General features: G+C 43.3%; 1 protein-coding gene across 3 annotated transcripts in view; it reads left to right on the plus strand.

Moving 5' to 3' along the window:
* The first annotated feature begins 4,475 nt into the window (after window positions 1-4,475).
* The window catches only part of AEBP2 (AE binding protein 2), a 39,319-nt gene continuing 24,757 nt past the window's right edge, over window positions 4,476-19,037 (plus strand). For all 3 annotated transcript variants that reach the window (XM_036401251.2, XM_036401248.2, XM_036401249.2), the window contains exon 1: window positions 4,476-5,132. In XM_036401251.2, coding sequence (XP_036257144.1) covers window positions 4,480-5,132 — 653 coding nt within the window. In that variant the 5' untranslated portion in view covers window positions 4,476-4,479. The remainder of the gene's footprint in view (window positions 5,133-19,037) is intronic.

Genomic DNA, 19,037 nt, shown 5'->3' on the forward strand with positions numbered 1-19,037 from the left:
AATTTCAGGGACAGCTGTGCTGGCACCAGAGAAGAGGCAGCAGATCAGCGTGACACAAAGCAGGGGCAGGGCAGAGCAGGAAGAAGGTCCCAAACAGTATCAAGAATTCATTTTGCTGCAAAATGTTTTTCAAAGCCAGTTACAATCCCAGAGAGGGCTCAACACTCCTAGGGAGGGAAGAGGGACCCTTTCCCAACATGCATTCCCTGCAGCCTTCTTCTGGTTGGCCCAGCCTAAGCATGGCTTGTAGTTTCTCAGAGTCATGGTTTCTAAGCAGACAGCACAGACAAAGATTAAAGGCAGCTTTAAAAAAGAAAAGAGCATGGAAGCTGAGTTTAAAGGGAGAATTAACTGGGTGATGCAGGAGAGGGTGGGGTCAGAATTGCATTACGAGGCAATTTCAGCCCAGTCTGAAGGGAAGGGTGAGAACCCAGCGCTGCTCACTTGAAGCAATGACAGATGGCAGCCTCTTCCTCCAGCCTTCGAATTGGGATGGGGAAGGGTGGGGCAGAAAGAAGGGAAGGGTGCAGTTTCCAGAGGCTGCTGAGTCGGCAGAATGCTGAGCAAGGTGAGTCATGAGGTGCAGGCAGCAGGAATTTCCTGCGCTGCATAAGAGGTGCATGGGGAGGCAGGGGTTGGAGAAGGGAGCTCAGGAAGCAGATGCTGGGCTTTACAGAATCTCTCTTGGTATCCTGGCAAGTGTAAGACTGGATGTCACCTTTCCTGTACCTCAGGCCTATTTAATTTTTCTTCTCTCTTTATAGGCCTTTCTTGCTGTATTGAAGTGTTTTGCTTGTACAGTGTATAGAATAGTACTATAATGCTGATCAAAGTTAGGGAAAAAACCTCAAGAAACCTGCCTTACATACATCTTCTGGTGATCTCATCTAAGTGTCCTTCAAGAAAACTCCACAAAACGGCAAAATTGCTGTGAATCAAGAAAAGGAGGAACTACTTCTCTGGAGTGTGCTTGTTACTGCTTCCTGCTGTCAGTGTGAATGCCCTGCACCCTGGTGTTCCTGAGGTAAGAAAATAAAATCTTCATTTCTTCTCCCTGCTCTGCTGTGTCTACAAGTTGTTTGTTCTTGAACTAATGGTCCTGCTTGGAATCATTTGCCTGTGAACAGGCTTCTCCTGGTTTATCTACCGACTTTTTAAAATTTATTTATTATTTTGTGCTTTGTTGATTCTCAACACAAATGTCTGAGCTTTGAATCATCGTTGTAAAGTGATTCTACCAAGCTAGACTGAGCACATCCGAAACCCTTTGTGTGAACGACAGAGTAACATCCACCCAAGTGAACGATGTGGTTTTTCTCCAAAGGATTTCCTAACAGGAGTCTCCTCCTTTGAGCTTTTATCACAGCATTCACATGTAAATGGTTTAGATGCTTTTGCAAGTTCTGGAATCACCTGTTCTCTGACAGATCTCTTTCAAGAGGTTTGAAAAGTCAAAAAACCTTGGGAAAAAAGGAAATCCAGCTTCGGTAAGCTGCGTGGGTTTGTACAGAGAAAGCTCAGTGAGCAATAATCACTGCTGCTTGCACTCGATTAGGACTTTATTACAGCACTCAAGGGCCGAGCCTGGACGCGGAATTTTGTGTGTTTGAAAACCTGAGAGCAGGACACCGAGAGATTACCACGGAGTTTCTCTTTGATGCCTGCCTGCTGCAGCAGTGACCCCACTGGTACTGAGCGCTTGCTTAAATGCCAAGCGATTTCCATCAGGCAATAGAAAAGTCCCGAGGTTTCCTTTCCTGACCCTCTCTGAATACACAGATTACCTAACGAGCTGGCGTCTCTACCGCCCTGCTTAGGAGAGCGGAAAGTGGGAGGTCGAATCACTCTGCTCACTTTCAGTGCCAAACACAAGGAGCCTTTGCGTGCACACAGCACCTCGAGAAACCCAGAGATACCTGGGCAAAAAAAGACATTTGAGCACACAGCGATCAGGACAACTGACATCGGGGTACAGAGTTCTTCGTGGTGACTTTTCTCCCCTTTATCTCATCGTTTGTGAAAGGTGTTTTTTACAGCAGCCCTTCACGTATTTTTGGTTTCTCATGACCCGATACCTCCCTGATTCTGTCCCTTGCTGCAGCACAGAACTGCAGAAGGGCATCAGTGGGTAGTAGAGACCAGGAAAAATAGGAATTACTTCAGCTACCGCCGTTTCTGGGCTGAATCAAAGGCTGGGGTGTTTTTGGAACGTCACACTTGGTGTTTGATTAGACCAGTGACTGCAACACGCCCCCCGAGCCTCACGCCTTCCTCCGCGGGGAGCAAAGCACAGCACACACTGTTAGCAGGAGGAAAGGCAGAACAGGGTGCAGAAAATCAGGGTTTGGTGACTGTTTTGGTGAAGTTAGGAGACCTGCAATGCACATCTTGCACACATGAGAAGCAGCATTGCAGCTGTTCTTGTCTTTTTTCCCCCCTCTGGATTTTTTTTAAAGCATTCTTAACATTTCCACTTTCTAGCCGAGGCTGGCTTCTAGAAATCTGAGGAATTATCATCACTTTTTCATTGCTTTTGGTTTCCAAAATTTGCTTATGCTCCTCCGCGGGCTAAATATGTTATTGGTTTGTTTTCAAAGACTAATCCAGTGTTGAGTCCCCGACCCCCTGTTGCTGTTTCAGTGCTGTGGCTCTCTATTTTGGCTGCTACACCACAGCTTGTTCTTGTTGCTGCTCACAGCTACATCTGTTGATGGGCTGGGAGCCATCACCAGCTATGCAAATGCAGGTCTTCGGAGCACCTTCTCCAGATTTTAATCCTACGCAGTTAGCTTCTCCTGGAATCCAGGATCTCTGTGGACATGCCAGATCTGCCTGCTGTAACTTGAGTTAGTGAGGTTCTTCCTCATGTGCAGAAGGCACGAGGTTTTCTGGACTGAGCTGTGGTACTGTGTTTGTTTTTAAACTTCACTACAACGACTTCATGATTTTTGTGTTAAATGTGGCAAGCTCTGTAAGCATTGGCTAAAGACTGACAGATGTAGGATATTTAAAATTCACAAAGAACAGCATTTTATTACCTTTGGTTTATTTACCTTTGATTGAATAGCTTTCATTACCCTTCTCACCTCTCCAATAACTTATCAAACTACCTGATTTTATCTCTGTATTCAGATTCTACCTTTCTGTTCTACTGCCAATCCCCATCCTGTGTACTTAACTGTAAACTTTATCATATTTTACATGCTCATTAAATGACCTTAATTTTCAAACTCTGCTCTGAAGGCTTCTACATGACTGACAGTCATCCTGCTGAGATTTCACCTCTCCCCTTTTATACATCCATAGGTTTAGATTGGGTATTAGGGAGAAATTCTTCTGTGAGGGTGGTGATGCCCTGGCACGGGGTGCCCAGAGAAGCTGTGGCTGCCCCTGGATTCCTGGAAGTGTCCAAGGCCAGGCTGGATAGAGCTCTGAGCAACCTGGTCTGGTGGAAGGTGTCCCTGCCCAGGGCAAGGGTTTGGAATGAGATGATCTTTAAGGTTCCTTCCAATCCAAACCATCCTGTGATATTTCACAGTGCCCTTTGGTCACACAGCTTTTCCCCGGCAGCCGGGAAGCCTCTTCTTCCCTGCCAAGAGAGGTTTCAGGTCAGTTTGCTCTGGTTCATTCTCTCTCCTCCCTGCACAGCGCGGTGTTTTTCACTCCTTTTCCAGCGGCGCTGGAACCCATTCCCCGTCTCCTTCCTGCCTTGGCCAAGCCTGCGGCACTCCTGCCCGGCTGGCTCCTCAGCTCCTGCAGCTCGTCCCGAGGAGCCTCGATTCTCCCGTTCCGTGCGATCCCTGTCCCGCTTCCCCACCGCCGTACCCATGAGGGAACCCCCATGCCCGTGAGGGAACCCGCCGTGCCCGGTACCACCGGAGCCCTGCCTGCCCCACCCTCCACGGGGGCCACTCTGCTCCGGCTGTGCTCCTTCTCCAGCCCCACTCGGGAATGTCCCTGCCCCGCTGTGGGACACTGGTGCCGCCGGGATTTGTCCTGGAGCGAGGCGGGGCAACCGGGAGCGCTTCGTTCCCGGCTCCCGGCGCGTCCCGCGGCACTCGCCGCTGTCCATGGAGCCGGGAGCTGGGATCACGCCATTCCAGCGGCCCGGGGGATTCGAACCGGGATTCCCGGGGAATTCCAGCCGGGATCCCTGGGGGATTCACGGTGGGATCCCCAGCAGACGCCACCCGGGATCGCGTCCCTCGTCCGCCACCGCCCTTCGCTCCGCCCTCCCCGCGTTGTTTGTCCCCCGGCGCGCTCCGTAGCGCGTGCGGCGGCGGCGGCACGAGCCGGGCCCCGCCCCGCCCCTCCCCGGCGGTGCGGGTGCGCGAGGAGGGCGAAGGAAGGAGGGGGGGCACGGGCGGCGGCGGGAGCGCGCACCGGCCGCGCGGGCGCGCACGGGGCCGCGCGCGCACGCCCCCGCCGTGCGCACGCCCGCGGCCGGCCCCGCGCGCGCGGCAGCGACTCGCAGGCGCCATGGCGGCCGCTCGCTGCAGCGACATGGCGGAGCCCCAGCGGCGCCTTCCCGGGCAGGCGGCGCCCGCCGAGGAGGAGGAGGAGGCGGAGGTGGCGGCGGAGGTAGCGGCCGCCGCCGGTGGGGCCGGATCCTCCTCGTCGTCGCCGCCGCCGCCTTCGTCCTCGGCCGCGGCGGAGCCGGAGCCGCTGCTGCTGCTGAACGGCGAGGCGGAGAGCATGTCGGAGCCGAGCCCGGAGAGCGCCAGCCAGGCCGGGGACGGGGAGGACGAGGACGAGGAGGAGGAAGAGGAGGAGGAGGAGGAGGGCGGCGAGGAGGAGGAGAGCAGCCTGGTGGGCAGCAGCAGCAGCAGCACGAGCAGCGGCTGCTGCAGCGACGAGACCCGCTCGCCGAGCCCCGGCGGCGGCAGCGAGGCCGACGCCAAGGAGGAGCCCAAGGGCCCCCGGGGCAGCCAGGAGGACGGGCCGGGCCGCGGCGGCGGCGGGGGCGGCAGCAGCTCCAGCAGCGTGTCCAGCGGCGGCGACGAGGGATACGGCACCGGCCCCGGCACGGGCGGCGGCAGCAGCTGCGGCAGCGCCACGTCGGGCGGCCGGCGGGGCAGCCTGGAGATGTCCTCGGACGGGGAGCCCCTGAGCCGCATGGACTCGGAGGACAGGTCAGTGTCCGGCGCGTCCCGGGGTCCCCGCCTCGGCAGCCCCCGCTGCCCGGCCGCCGCCCCGCTCCCGGCCGCGGGGCTGTCACGGCAGCCACAGGTTTCTCTGGCCAACTTGTGCCGGGCCCCAGCCCCTGCTGCTCGGGCCTCCGGCTGCCCGGCCTGGCTGCGGAGGAGGGGGCGCTCCCCGATCCGTGAGAGCCCCGAGCGGCCCCGCCGGGCGCTGCCGCCTCCTCCTCCTCCGGGGCCTCTTTCCTCGGAAGCTGCGGATTTTTCTCAGATGGTGCTTTCGGGGTTCTGCAGGGCTGTGTCTCGCGGCAGAGCGCAGGTGGGGTGTACTGAAGCTTCGGGATGGGAAATGCATCTCTGGATGCGGTTTTACGTGCGCCCGCAACAGGGTCTCTGCTCTAGAGGGAGAAAACCGAGTGAAAGCCTCTTAAAATACGAGCGGGGGCAAAAAAAAATCGAGTTTCCTGAAATAAAAATGAGACCAGCCTTTCCTGCATTACGTGTGTACAAGTAATACTCATGCACGGTGTGGAGTGAGGCTCAGAGTCATCTTTGAATGAGTTCTGTGATTGTGAATTTCAGAATCTGTAAGGATGAGTTCTTGAGCTTTTGTACGTTAAAGCTGCACATTTCATTTTACCAAGATTCGAGCCTGGTTCTGGTGAAAAGGCACAACTGAATTCTCACACATGGTTGAATTCGACCATTCAGGTCTGTTTCAGCCTACTGATTCGAGCATTTCAAAGAACATTGCTTATGTAGTAGCTCTCCTGGATGTTGTATGCAACAATTTACTTGAAAAACTGAAAATAGGATGGAAAAAGGACGTAAAAACAGTGTAGGAAGTGGTGTGTGCCCCTTGCTAATTAGTCCTTTCAAACAGTTTAAGAAACTTGTACAATTTTTCTATACGTTTAGCAGAAAAAGTATCAGACTTCCCTGCTAGAGTTACAGTTAAGTAACAATTAGAATTTTATTTGTATTTTCTTAAGATAGTTTCACTATTAAGCGTGGAGAATTATGTGGTTTGGTCCAGAAATGTACTTTGAATATATGTTAGACCAAAATCTTTGTAACTGTACAAGTACCTATATTTCAGAATGAAAAGGGGGGCATGACTAGACCTAACCTCGAAGATTGAAACCAGCCCAGCAAACCCCTCGTGAGTCAGTTCCCCAAAACCATGTAATTGGCCTAAAAGTCTTAAGAAGACAGAAAAAAATTCAGGTCTTTGGTTTCCATCAGACTTTTGAGACTCCTAGAAATCACGTTTTCTTTCCTCTAAACTTAAGCGAGTGGAAAGGGGGTGTGGATGTTGGGGTTTCTTTGTAGGTTTTGTTTGTTTTCTGTTTGTTTCAAAAGCTGAGATTTTACATGCAATTGACTAAGTATGGGAGTAGACTTCTGGAAAAACACCAGGTACATAAAGGAGCTTTAAGATAACAGTTTCTTGTTTTTCATAGAGTGAAAGTCTACATCTAATCCTGATCTTATCCAAGTCCGCGTCGGGGTTGAGGAAATAACAGAAATAACTTGCAGGGGTTTTCTGGAAGTAGCGTCATTGTGCCTTGCCCTGTGCCCTCCAGAGCTGGTTGCTACTTTCTTTCTCTGTCATTGTTCTCGTGGTCCTCTTGCTCTAAGTGGTTAAATCCACGTGTGTGGGTCCTTGCTCCTTCCCTTTACACCACGAGTGGGACTCTTTGTGTTTAGTGGTTTAAATAAGGACTGTGCCTTCTTTTTAATCTTTGCAAAGTTTTCTCTTGACCTGCCAGGATGAAAATTTGAGGTGTTGAGAGTGCATGTTGTACTGTAATTCCAAGGCCTGCTTGTTGAGTTGGTAGGAGAAGAGCAATGCTACCAAGAGTGCCATTTGTTATTCCTGGAGTTGGAAAATTTCATTTGGTGTGCACTCCTTGCTGCAGTGTGTTAGAATGCTTTATTATTTTTGTCACATGTAGTCCAGCAAGTTGCTGGCTTGACATTGTGATCCAATGATTGCTGCTGCTTGGAAGGCAGCCACAGCATAATCCTGTGCCTTTCAGATGATCACACAGACAAGCAGAGTGTTGCAAAAGGTTGGGATGTGCTGAAGAGTTAGTGTAAATTGGAATCGTAAAATACTAAGGAAGAACTGGAAACAGTTTAGACTTAATATATTGAAATCCTGAAAGAATAAATCATTCGTTGATTTGGTCACCTCTGAATTAAAATGTAAGTTCTGTGACTAGAGAACGATATTTTGTCTATTAAGTGTTGTTTTATATGGGGTAATTTATTGTACAGTACTTCATGACCTTTGCTGACTCACTGTGTCTCCGAAGTCCTGAGGAACTCGGTGTCTGACTCTGGGTGTGTTGTAAAGTAAGATTCCCTGGGGAGGGAGTGGAGAGAAAAGGGAAGAGATGGAACTAACAGGCTTGACTTTTCAGACCCTGGGTTTAGCTAGAGGAGGCTAGTAGGAGAGTGTACTGGGTAAAGACTCTCCTGCTGTCAGCAGGTTTGGTAACATTCAGATCATGCCCCTGGGCTTGGGATTTTTTTTCTTGCTTCCTCTTTAGAAAATTTGAATGAATTAAAGGGCGTGGTAAGAGGGCCTGAATTCCGTGAGTGATCAAATTCCCATTTCCCTGTGCATATTCTTTATCGGTCTCCACGTTATGTTATCTCTGATTTTTCCCTTAGTGATATCAGATACAAATGAAGCAGATGAAGAGGAAAATCTTGCATATGGTCAAAATAGAGCTACTGTTCAACAGCTTCTATTTTTAACATTTTCTTGTATTTTGAGAGTATCTGCTGACAGAAAGAAATAACTTGTAGGAAATTGGTCAGTATTTATAATAACAAAAGAAGTAAATATAGAGGTGACTACTGATGCCCTGAAATTTAGGGTGAATTTTAATCCATTTCCATGCCTGCAGATAGGCTTTGTACTTTGCTACAACATGCTTATCTTCATCCCAAAAAAAGCCAGAAAGGAAAAAGCAAAGCCCAGACTGACACCTAGGATAAATAACCAAGGTGGCATTTTCAGCTCAGCAGGAGGGTTCAGTGCAGTAACTCTAGGACTGGCAGGTATCTCGTTGATCTGTAGTAGTTCCATTTCTTTCCTGGGAATTGTGCTAAGTTCCCACTGATGTGCAGGAGTTTGTCTGTGACTTTTGTGAGCAAGCTCAGATCAGCTGGCTGAGTAATAATAGTCTGCATTCAAGCCTAGTGATCCTCTGGATTTACAGTTGGAACAAAGACTATTATCAGCATGTGAATGCTGCTCATTTTCTTGTGCCTTTCCCCAACTTGAGACCTGTGCTGAAAGGATGGATGTGCTCCTCGAGAGTCCTCTGGAGCTGCTAGTCTTGCTGCAATGCTGAGAAACATTTGACAGGACTTGAAAAGAAAAAATAATGGTTCAGTTATCTACAAACACTGAAGCTGGGCCTAAGCAAATGCATGGATTTGGGTATAAACCAGCTGAGCTGAGTGTAGTGGAGATGCATCTGCAGCTCGCTGCTGTTGTTATTGCTGAATTATGATATTTTCTTACAAACAGTTTACTGAAATAATTTAAATATTGTTTACTGGAACACTTATTATGGAAATACATTTAAATCTGAAATAGTTTCATCATCAGATTTTGTTTGATTTAGAAAACAGTGGTAGGTCTTGCAGTTTGAAGTTGTTGAGCAGAAATTCGAGTAGTAAATCTGCATGAAGAGCTTTTTTTTTTTCTACTGTCACCTAGAAGTTACCCCTGGTTTACTACTCTTACATTATCTTTACCCCTCTTAGCAGTTTATCCTTTGCTCCCTCCTCCTCCTGGCTGAGCAAGGAGCATGCAAAAGGTGCATTTAAGCTGCAGGATCACAGGATCAGCTGTTCTGCTGCGTGAGCTGGGAGTGCTGATTGATGTGCTCCTAGGCCAAGTGTAACAGGTTGTCTTTGCACCTATGTAGCAATCTTTCCCTTAGGCTTAGCCCTAAATAATGTTCATCTCACAGGCAGTTTTCATGGAACTTGTAAGGCTTTATTTTCTTCTTTTTTTCTTCCTTTTTGGATTTTTTTTTGGAGGGGGTAACCTTTTTGAGTAACAAAAAACAAATGTTTTTTGTTATTCACCATTGAGTCAGTTATTGTGAGGCCCTGACTCAAGGAGTACTCAATAATACTCAATGACAAATTGTGTTCTTAACCACATAAGACTTGCAAAATACTTCTAGGAATGTTATTATTCTGTTCCTATTTAATAGATAAGCAGTTTGGAAAACACATTTCAGGTAAGTTTTTCAGTAGTAAACTTTTCTGTGCTTCAGATTATGATGTTTTTTCATTTTGCTGAGTGAAATGACAGTGTGGAACTAAAGCATTGAAAGATAAGAGGTTTAGACATGAAAATTCCAGGCTCTAGTCTGAGTTTTTTAAATCTCATGTAAAATGAAGGCTTTGCCAACCTTTCAGACATATGCTGATTTAAAAATACTAGTTTTAATTCTAGTCTTTATTTTGTCTATCTTTTAAAATCTTAAAAGTGAAGAACTTCCAAGATTGACTTGGCAGTGGCACGCAAGTTGTATGAGTGACATTTATGAAGGCAGAACAGTAAATTTGAAATACAATCCTGAGGACATGTGGTACTAATAGGTGTGTTTCATGGATCCATGTGACCAGATTAAAAAGTGCTTCAGGCCTTTCTTTGCTGCATAGTCTCACTTGTTCCTATGCAGGAAGTGAAGAATCATTCATTAGCACTTATGGCAAGGTGGTTAAGTCGTTAATTTTTTTTTTTTAAGTGTGTAATATTGCCATGTCACAGTGAGCTATACAGAAGTTTACCCGAGTTTCAGAAATTCTGCTGAAAATTGTATTTGCAGTATTTCTAACTGCATTTATTGTTGCTGTAGTTATTTGCTTTCAAATTGCAAAATAAACCCCTTGTTTCTGTAATGGTTATGTTCAGGCCTTTCTGGCACGGGAGAAAATAGCTTTTGATGGGTAGACAAAACAGCCCAGATATTTTGTATGGTGAGTATCTTTATTACTAAAGCTGTTGGTTGGTATAATTGAGTGGTTAACATGAGGTCTTTTTGTGAACTAGATGAAAGAGCTTGGTATAATGAGCTGTTATAGTTATTGTAGTAAGATGTAAATATACTTCATACAATTTGAGAAAAACATTTTCCTCTTCAGTGTAAGACAGAATTAGTTTTGCTTTTATGTAGGATTTGAACGTCCACACTGGTCTGTGTGCATTTTGTGTTAACTTTGTGACATCATCAAGTCTGGTAACTTCTAAATACAAGGTTTAATAGGTGGGGTTTTTTCAGGGAATTTCCTAGGCAGTAATGGAAAAAAACTGTCTCGGTGTTTTTTTTTTTCTTTCCCTGTTTCATTTCCAGTGAAATTAAGCTGGGTGCCACACGCAGCCTGAACAGCCGTTTGGCAGAGATGTGACATCACATTGCTGGAGCTGGTCACAGATAAAACCAACTCTTACATGATGCAGTGGAAATGTTCTACCATACCACTCATGCTCAGATCTTTCCACAGCTTTCTAGTACCTTTCATATATTTACATATTTTTTAAAACCCCTGCCCAGCTGGAGAGGAACAGTGGGGGAATGAGCAGCACGGGGAGCTGGTGTGGAAGTCAGCAGCGTGGAAATCCACCTAGAACCCCTTGCCTTGGGTGGTTGTAGAGCAGTCTGCTGTTGGCTGGGAAAGTGGTGCACGGCAGAGCAGGGAGATGAAAAGCAGATGGAGCTTTCGAGACAGGAGTAGAGGTTTCTGGCAGGGGGATGATGTGAGATGCACACAGAAAACTTCTGGGATGAGAGGGAATGAGATATGTCTAATAGCCTGAGGGGAAGAAAGAGAACTTAACAGAAAGAAAGTGAAAAATTGGTCTCTGCTGTAAAGTAGCCAAGTAATTGCAGGGAGTCATTGAGACAGGTGGGAATGTAATTTCCAGCTGAGCAAGAGACAGGGCAGAAGAGGGTAAGGAACTTCTTTGTATGAACAGTGAGTTTTATTGACTCTCCCCATTGCTGTTAAAAAAAACGATGGCATGACTTGCAGAAATACAAAGTGTCAATTTTTTAAGATTCCCTGAGGTAGAAATTTCTTTGGTTATCTATCCATGTAACTGATTCTTTTTTATAACTGTATGCTTTCTGTCTGGGGTCGTTCAAAAAATATTTGGTTTAGAAAATGAAATAGAAATATTCCATGTTGTGCTTGCTGCTTATCATTGGTTTTGTGATACTCAGAGATAATGATTACAGTTGTGGTTTTGCAGCATTCAAAACCAACAAAGAACTGGGGAAAAATTTTGAAACCTTTTGAGATGCTGGAGTACTGTTTTCCCCCCTTAAGAATGGTAAAATGTAAAGCAAGAAAGACCTGGGATTTCTTTTCCCATATATAATTTTCTTCTCTATACTAGAATTTACATTCTTAAATAAATTTCGCTGAACTTCTGTTGCTAATGTTTAATGAATACTTCCTTTATTTGATAGAGGTTACTTAAGGTATATGCCAAGATATTTGATAGAAAAAAGCAAAAGATTTATGATTTTGAAAGTCCTGTTGTCATCCTGGTACACCATAGAGGAGTGCTGTAATTCAAACAGCTTGTATAATGTCAGAGGGAGAAAACTGCACATTGGTGGTTTGAGTTGAGACTTGTAAAAAACTTACTGTTGGCTCATACAGTGGTATTATGATTTATTAAATATGCCTAAATAAGAACCTAGCATAAAGAATTTCCACTTACTATTAATGTCATTCCATGTAACCTTTTGTATAAATTACTAGCTCCCCTGTAAAATTGCAGTAAAGTCCTTATTTTGAGCATTTTAGTTTATTGTGCTGTAGTAATGAATTAGGTTCCAAATGAAAAAAAAAATCTTAAAAATGCAAAGAAAATATTTTCAATATGTGCAAACAAAGAAATATAAATATTTGTTTTCCTTTGAAATAAAACTCCTTTTGGCATGTCTTTAAGTAGACTTCCTTAGGTTGACTTGAATGCTAAGTTACAGCTTAGTCAGTTGGTACAAGTAGAAGTTAATTCAGTGTCCTGCAGAACAGGAGTCAAACCTTCATTTATGACCTTTTTGTTATGAGTTAAGCCGGTTAGTGGAGTTGTACTGTGCTGGTTTCTTTGCTTTTGATGCATGGTTAATACTTGAAGGAACAAGTATTCACTGAGGTAGAAATAGACTAGGCTGCTACTTTCTACAGTGCTATCCCAGCTGTGTATTTTTTTCTGTTTTAATTTAACATGATGATAACTGAAACTTTTTAGATCTGCTCTGTGAGTTTGCATCTTTCTTTGGTCCTTTTATGTTCCATTTGTTTTCTGTGTTTTGGGGTTGAGAGAATGGGAGGGTAATACCAACAGCAGGTGAAATTTCCTTGACACCACACCTGAAGGCTGTTATCTTCCAGTGCTGACTACACACCTTCATAGTGATTATGTTTCTCAAAGTGGGAAGCACTGTTAAAAGAATAAATTCTTTCTGGTGGTTCTTTAGTGAGTGTTTTTCTCTTTTTCTCTGCTTCTCCTAAGCTGTGCTACTAAACGCATTCCTTTATCAGTAAAGACTGAAAATTGTGAACCACTTGTTGCCGTTCTCTAACTTTTCAGGGAGATTATTGAGCTGAAGATAACATGGTTCCCAGAAATGGAAGGCAGTTTTATTTGTATCATTAAGGCAGAATGGAGTACAGTTTCTTGATTTGTGTAATCCTTTTGCAGAATGTCATCTTTGTGCTGTCATATCACAAGGTACATATGTTTAACCTGCTCTATTTTTACACTGCTCCTCGGATATTTTGTCATTCCAAATTTCCTCCTTGGGTTTCCAGTTTCTCTGTATGCTACAAATCCTGTGATGCCCTGGGTTTGTGTTATGCAAGTATTATGATCTCAAATATTCTAGGAATAACAATCTAAATAATCAAATTAAGTGATCCAGGAGAGTGGAAACAGCTCTAGAGGTGGTGAATCATAACACACTTTCTCAGTCTTGTTTTGTTTCCTGTGCATGTTTGTTATTTTAAGTTCCTTCAATTTCTCTATCTCAAAGAGCTTTCCTATCTTCCCTGGTTTTATATTGTTGGGCTGAAGTGTTTGCAGTGTTCCCTTTTCTAGGTGTTTATGCCTTATCTAGACGCAGCTTTACTCTAAAATATGCTGCTGCTTCAAAAAGAATTTAAAAACAAGTTTTTAATGTTACCACTTGCCATGCCGTATAAAATTCTCTCCCTTGACTATTTTATTTTCTGCTGTTGCTTGCTTAGTGTAGTCATTTAACAATACATAATTTAATAAAGAATTTTGCAGTCTTGTTTTGAAGATTGATTTATGAACACCTCTTGAGTCTGTTCATTTTGAGAAGTTTTTGTTAGAATATTCAGTGTAAAGCATAGATTTGATAGGTTTGATTTCCAGAAAAATGCTTACGTGATTCAGAAGCACAAGTGCTTCCAGGTGAGTGGGTGCTTTCTTCAGTCATGTAGCCCTGGAAGTGAAGGTCTTTTTTTCTTTATGTTGTCTAATGTTGCTTTTACTTATTTTTGCCCATCTTGCTTTGCCTGCCTTGCCTGTGAAGGGCTGTGGAGTCAGTTCTGTCTGCCAGAGATCTTTGTGGGTGTCATGTGCCAAGAGAAGGCGCTGCCTTCAAAACTCAGTGGTGGACTTTCACTTCATGTAGTCCTGGCTTACTTTTTTGATCCAGGTAGTCCGATTTCTTGCTGCCACATGAGTAATCTTTCTCTTTGGCAGCCATTTAGTGTTCTGCATTCTCTCTTTGCTCTGTTGGGTTTTTTTTGGTTTGTTTTTTTTTTTTACATGGTGGTTTATCCACATACACTATATTTTTCTTACTGGTACTAGGTTTTCCTGAACTCAGCAAATGATCATTATCAGTCATGATATTATTTTGGATACTTTCTATTTAAAGGTTTAAATTTAAATGGTTTTCTCAGCAAAATCAGCCAAAAAAGCCCCTTAGATATGCAGGTAGCTGGAGTTGATTTCTGTCTCCTTTGAAGATTCTCTCTGGGCTGGTTGCTGCTTCAATGAAAAAGAACTGTTAGAGCTCTAAAGCATAATGGTATTTTCATGCCACAATCAAACTACATCCATTAAAGTAAAACAAATTGTTTTGCTTGTGAAACATAAATATTTGGTTTAGGGAATTAAATTGATAAATTACTGAAATTTAGTAGGAGGAGTTTATCTGTTACCAATCTAGATGCATTATAAAATACCAAATTTGCCAAAGATGAGCAGAGGAGCAAAAAAAGGACAAGGCAAATCTCAAACTTTCCTGCTCTGTTGTTGACTCATGGTGATTGCTCATGTTTTGGGAGCTCTGTTTTAATCTTACTTTTAAATTGGCATGATTATTTGGAGAACATACAGCCAAAAGATGAACTGAAAACTCCTTGGCCACCTGTGTGTAATTGCCTTGAGCATTCTATTGTGTACTGGTACCCCCATGCAGATGTTCTGACAGTAGCTTCACAAAGACATTGGCATTAAAGTTTGTTTAACACTCATTGAATGTCAGCAAAAATTAAATCTTACTACAAAAACATAGGAATTTATTCTTCCTCTGCTTTTGTTTAGGAGACAAAAATCTAATGTTACTAATCTAATCTGTTATTAATCTCTTGTATCTGTGCCTCCTCTGTTTGGAATTGATGGAGATATTTTAAAATAGGACAGCTGAAAGATCCTCTTCAATGATGGGAGCTGAGGGTTCATAATTAGATAATTTTGAACTTTTGTGAGGATTTATCTTCCCTGGATCTTTAATTCTGTTAGGAAGCAGTGAGCACAAATTGCTTTGAATTTGGTGGTGTTGAAAAGCTGTTGTTTTTGTCGAACTTGTCCATTGGCCAGAGCTGTACACCACAAATTTCCACCTCTTATCTTGGAAAGTAATAGGAGTAGTGGGGAAAATTGTGAAGTTCTTGTTTTCACTCTCGAGTTTTCTTAGTGAAATGAAAACAATGAGGTGCTGGGGGATGTCACTAAGCATGTCATTATTATTTTCTTTCAATGTTTCTGTTTTGACTTGGTGTTTGTAATTGAATCATTGCAGTTGGTGCTGTTTGTTTTCTTTTGGGATTAGTACCTTTTGTGATTTAGTCTTGCAGGTGGTAAAAGCTTTTCTGTTGATTTCTAAGTTTTAACCCTTGAAGTTGCTGTGAGATGTAACTGTCATTCACACTGTTCCCATTATTCTGAGGTTGTTTTATCTGTCTGTAACAGTTCAGTTTTATTTCTTAAGCTTCCCTCATGTATTAAACCAATGTAGCTGCAGCTGTAAGAGGAAATGACAGAGTATTTCACTGACTAGTAAAAGAGAAAGAAACTAGCAGAGTTATTTATTTTTGTTTGGTTTATTTGTTTGTTTTTTAATCCTTTACCTGTTTACTTATTTCCAGTAAGGTTTGTAGCATTTGTTTTTGGAGGCAGTCTGCTTATTTGATGTTTCATGGCTGGGTTATCAGTGTATTTCAGAAGAAACTGTTCTCAAAACTTGCAGTAGTGTGCAGTTGGATGGCTGCTCAGCAGTGTTGCTTTCAGCCACCCTGCAGTGTGTGCTCACTGCAATTGCTGTTCATTTTTAATTTGATGCTTTCCAAGACGAGTTTTCTCCATATAGGATCTGTCAGGATCGTTTGGTGTCAGCTGAATTCAGCTGGGTCCTTTGGTCACCTCCTGCACGGAACATGTGGGGCTGGGAGCAGGCTCTGGGTGGAGGTGCTCTGCCCCAAATGAGCTCCTGTTGATCGGGCTGAAGGGCTGCTTGTTGACCCTCGGGGGCACGGTGTAAGGCCCATCTGTTAGGGCTGCATTTCGCCTCAGGGAAGGTTACTTCAGTTAAGGTCTACAGGGAGTATGTTTAGCAGACATTAAAAGTATAATAGCAAATTGATTGGGCTTTTGTGCATGTGTTCAGTGCCTGGCTCTGCTCTCTCTTCAAGTGGATGGTTGCTAATGGGACTTGGTGGAAACGAAAAATGAAATTATTTTGCTGTTGTTTCAGGTTTTTTGGTGTTATTCCTTCTCCTCTCTGTTCTGAAAGATTAACAAAATCAGGGAAAGTATAAATTTTGGGCATTTCATTCATTAAATTCAGTAGGAAGAATTACTTGCAGTAGTGAGGAAAACACTCTCCTTGGAGAGCCATGTGTGTGTCAGCAGTGATGTGCAGTATACCATTTTATTTAATGCATTAAATCATAGTCTCATTATATTTTTATTCACATTTAAATGTACACAAAAATTGGGGCCCAGGTGTATAATATGTAGTTTAAAATCTGTACATTTTAAATTGTGAATAATTTGGATTTCGTTTTTTTTTTCTTTATAGAAAAATACCCACATTTACAAAACTCCAACAGTGGCTTAATTTTGCTCAGATCCTTAAAGGAACAGAATAATCCAGAATTTAAAGAGCTTGAAAAAGCTTTTTTTTTTTTTTTCTGTGAAGTGAAAATGACTAGCAGCATCTTACAAGTTTTTAGGTATTATTTTTTGTTTCAGGATTGTTTTAAATAGAGTTTGAACTGAAGTAACCAGCTAGGTGCATTTAATTGTGTAAGCACTAACCTTTTAACATGAAAGTGCTGCTAAAAATACCTTAATGTTCTTGATAATGAAGACTGCATTATTTCTAGCCACAGGTAAAATAAGTACAGGTAAAAATAAGACCTGAAACAATGCCTTTGAGGTAATGATTCCTCTATTTAGGCTTGAATGGTTTTGCTTAATGAACACATTTTAAATGTCAGTATTGTGTCAAAGCTGTTGATCTCTAGGTAGAGGGAAAATTTGTAGGAGGAGAGAAAAATGTCTGACCCCTCTGAGAAGATTCTGTATTTTCAGTTCTACCTTGCTGCATTTGGCAGACGCTGCCAGTGTTTGCAGACATAGTGAAATGAGGTGTGGGTTTAGTAAGGCATTTCAGAAGGGCATTCAGTTCTTGCATTTAGACCTGTGATTTTTACTTCAAGTTGATTCAGATGCTCGATTAGGTTGAAAATAGGGACAACATAAGCTCGAAGATCATGTTGTGCTTGCTGTAACAGTTCTAAATTTTAGTAATTAGTCAGCCTTTTGAATGGAGCTTCTTAAAAACTGCTATTGTGTATGCAGGCTCTCTCCAGCAGTGACTGTTTTTGATGCTCTATTGTTTGGGATGACCCCTGAGCTGAACTCTCTGAAACTCAAATGTCTAATGTTCTTCATCAGGCCATGGTCTATAGATCCATTACAATGGAGCTGGAGCCTGCCTACAGCTTGGGAGCAAACCCAGACCTGTCTGTCACTGGCAGGAGGGGAATGCCACAAGCGCCTCTGTTCTGCTCGTGTCATTCTGCTTTGATAGTGGCAGGCAGGCTTTAAACAGATCCCCTGCCTGCGAGAAAGGGACTTAGCAAAAGGCAGAGAAACTTGCTTTAACTTAGCTAAAATCTGTTTCAGTGTCTCCGTTCTATTACCAGGATGTCTGTGTTTCTCTTACTTTGCTTTCTCCTCTTATGCACATTTATTATTTTCCCACTTGTAGGCTTTATGGATTTGGCGTGAGAAAGCAGAAAGGTATAATTTCCATTACTACCTTCCCTTTGTTAGGGAACCTTTCCCTCTGTTAGATCATCCCAAGCAGATAGAAAGTTGTATTGGATTGAAGAGCCCCAGTCATGGACTGAAAGGTGCACACACTTTTTCTGTAGTCCAAGCCTATCTTGGGCTGAGTGTTTGTGCACACATCTGATTTGCTTATGTGTCCTGTCCTCACGCCCTTTGTGAAATTCTGAGAAACAAAAAAGTGGGTGAATTGGCAAGCTCTAACAGACACAGTGTTGCAGTTAAGTCCTCAGAGACTTAGTAGCAGCCACAGCTCTGACTGTAAAACTTATCTTTCTGCTTCATCTCAAAATGGGCAGGTCAAGAGACCGCCCAAGTGAGTGTCTTTGATGTTACATATACTGCAGACTATTCTCTGAAAAGCTTCCTGATATTTTCTCGGTGTAAGAAAGACGAGAGAAAACTACACACACTTGAGCTGTGCTGGGCACTCATCTTTCACAGATTCTCTTTGCAGCCTTTACCTCTTTAGTGAGGGAGAGAACTTGCTTAGTGAGGCAGAAACTAATTCTAGATTTCTTAGTACTGGGAAGCACCTGATCACCTGAAATATGCTGGTTCTGAAGGCACAGAAGAGGAAACAAAAAAAAAAAATGTGTGTTACGTTTTTATTTAACAGATTGTTACTAGAGAAGGAATGGCTAGGGCAGTGAGTCTCTAGAAGGAAGGAGGGCATTTTGTCTTAAATATTAGGCTGTTTTGCTCAACTGGATTAGAGTTCTATTTTTTCCCATTTTTAGACAGGATTTTGAATAGCTTATAGAATCATAGCTCAGTGTAGCACTTTTCTCAGTTTCCAAATTCTATATTCTACTGCTTGGTTTAAGTGCTGTGGGCAGCCTTTTTTTTATTCCAGTTCCTCTGATACAAAATTTTGATACCGTGTTAATCTGTTAGCCCTCAGCAAACACTTAGGCTATTAAACCTGAACCCAGCAAACATTTAAACAGTAATAGCTAAATTAGCTTGTTACTGGTTTCTTATGTCATTAATAAGCCCACTTGTCACGATAGCTTTTGCTGGCATCAGTTGACTTTTACATATTTTTATATTAAAAAACCACAAAGCCTAAGCATTTGCATTCCTTAGGCTGTAAAATTGGAGACCTGTGATTTTGTGTCAAGGTATGTTGCACTGCAGTGGCAATGTGAACTAAACAGTCATGGTTTTTGTTTATAATTTCCAGGGTTTTTTTTATCTCTTCTTAGAGGAATTAAGTGGATTTCATGCCT

The sequence above is a fragment of the Molothrus ater genome, chromosome 5 (assembly GCF_012460135.2).
Source record: "Molothrus ater isolate BHLD 08-10-18 breed brown headed cowbird chromosome 5, BPBGC_Mater_1.1, whole genome shotgun sequence".
Classification (NCBI taxonomy): Eukaryota; Metazoa; Chordata; class Aves; order Passeriformes; family Icteridae; genus Molothrus; species Molothrus ater.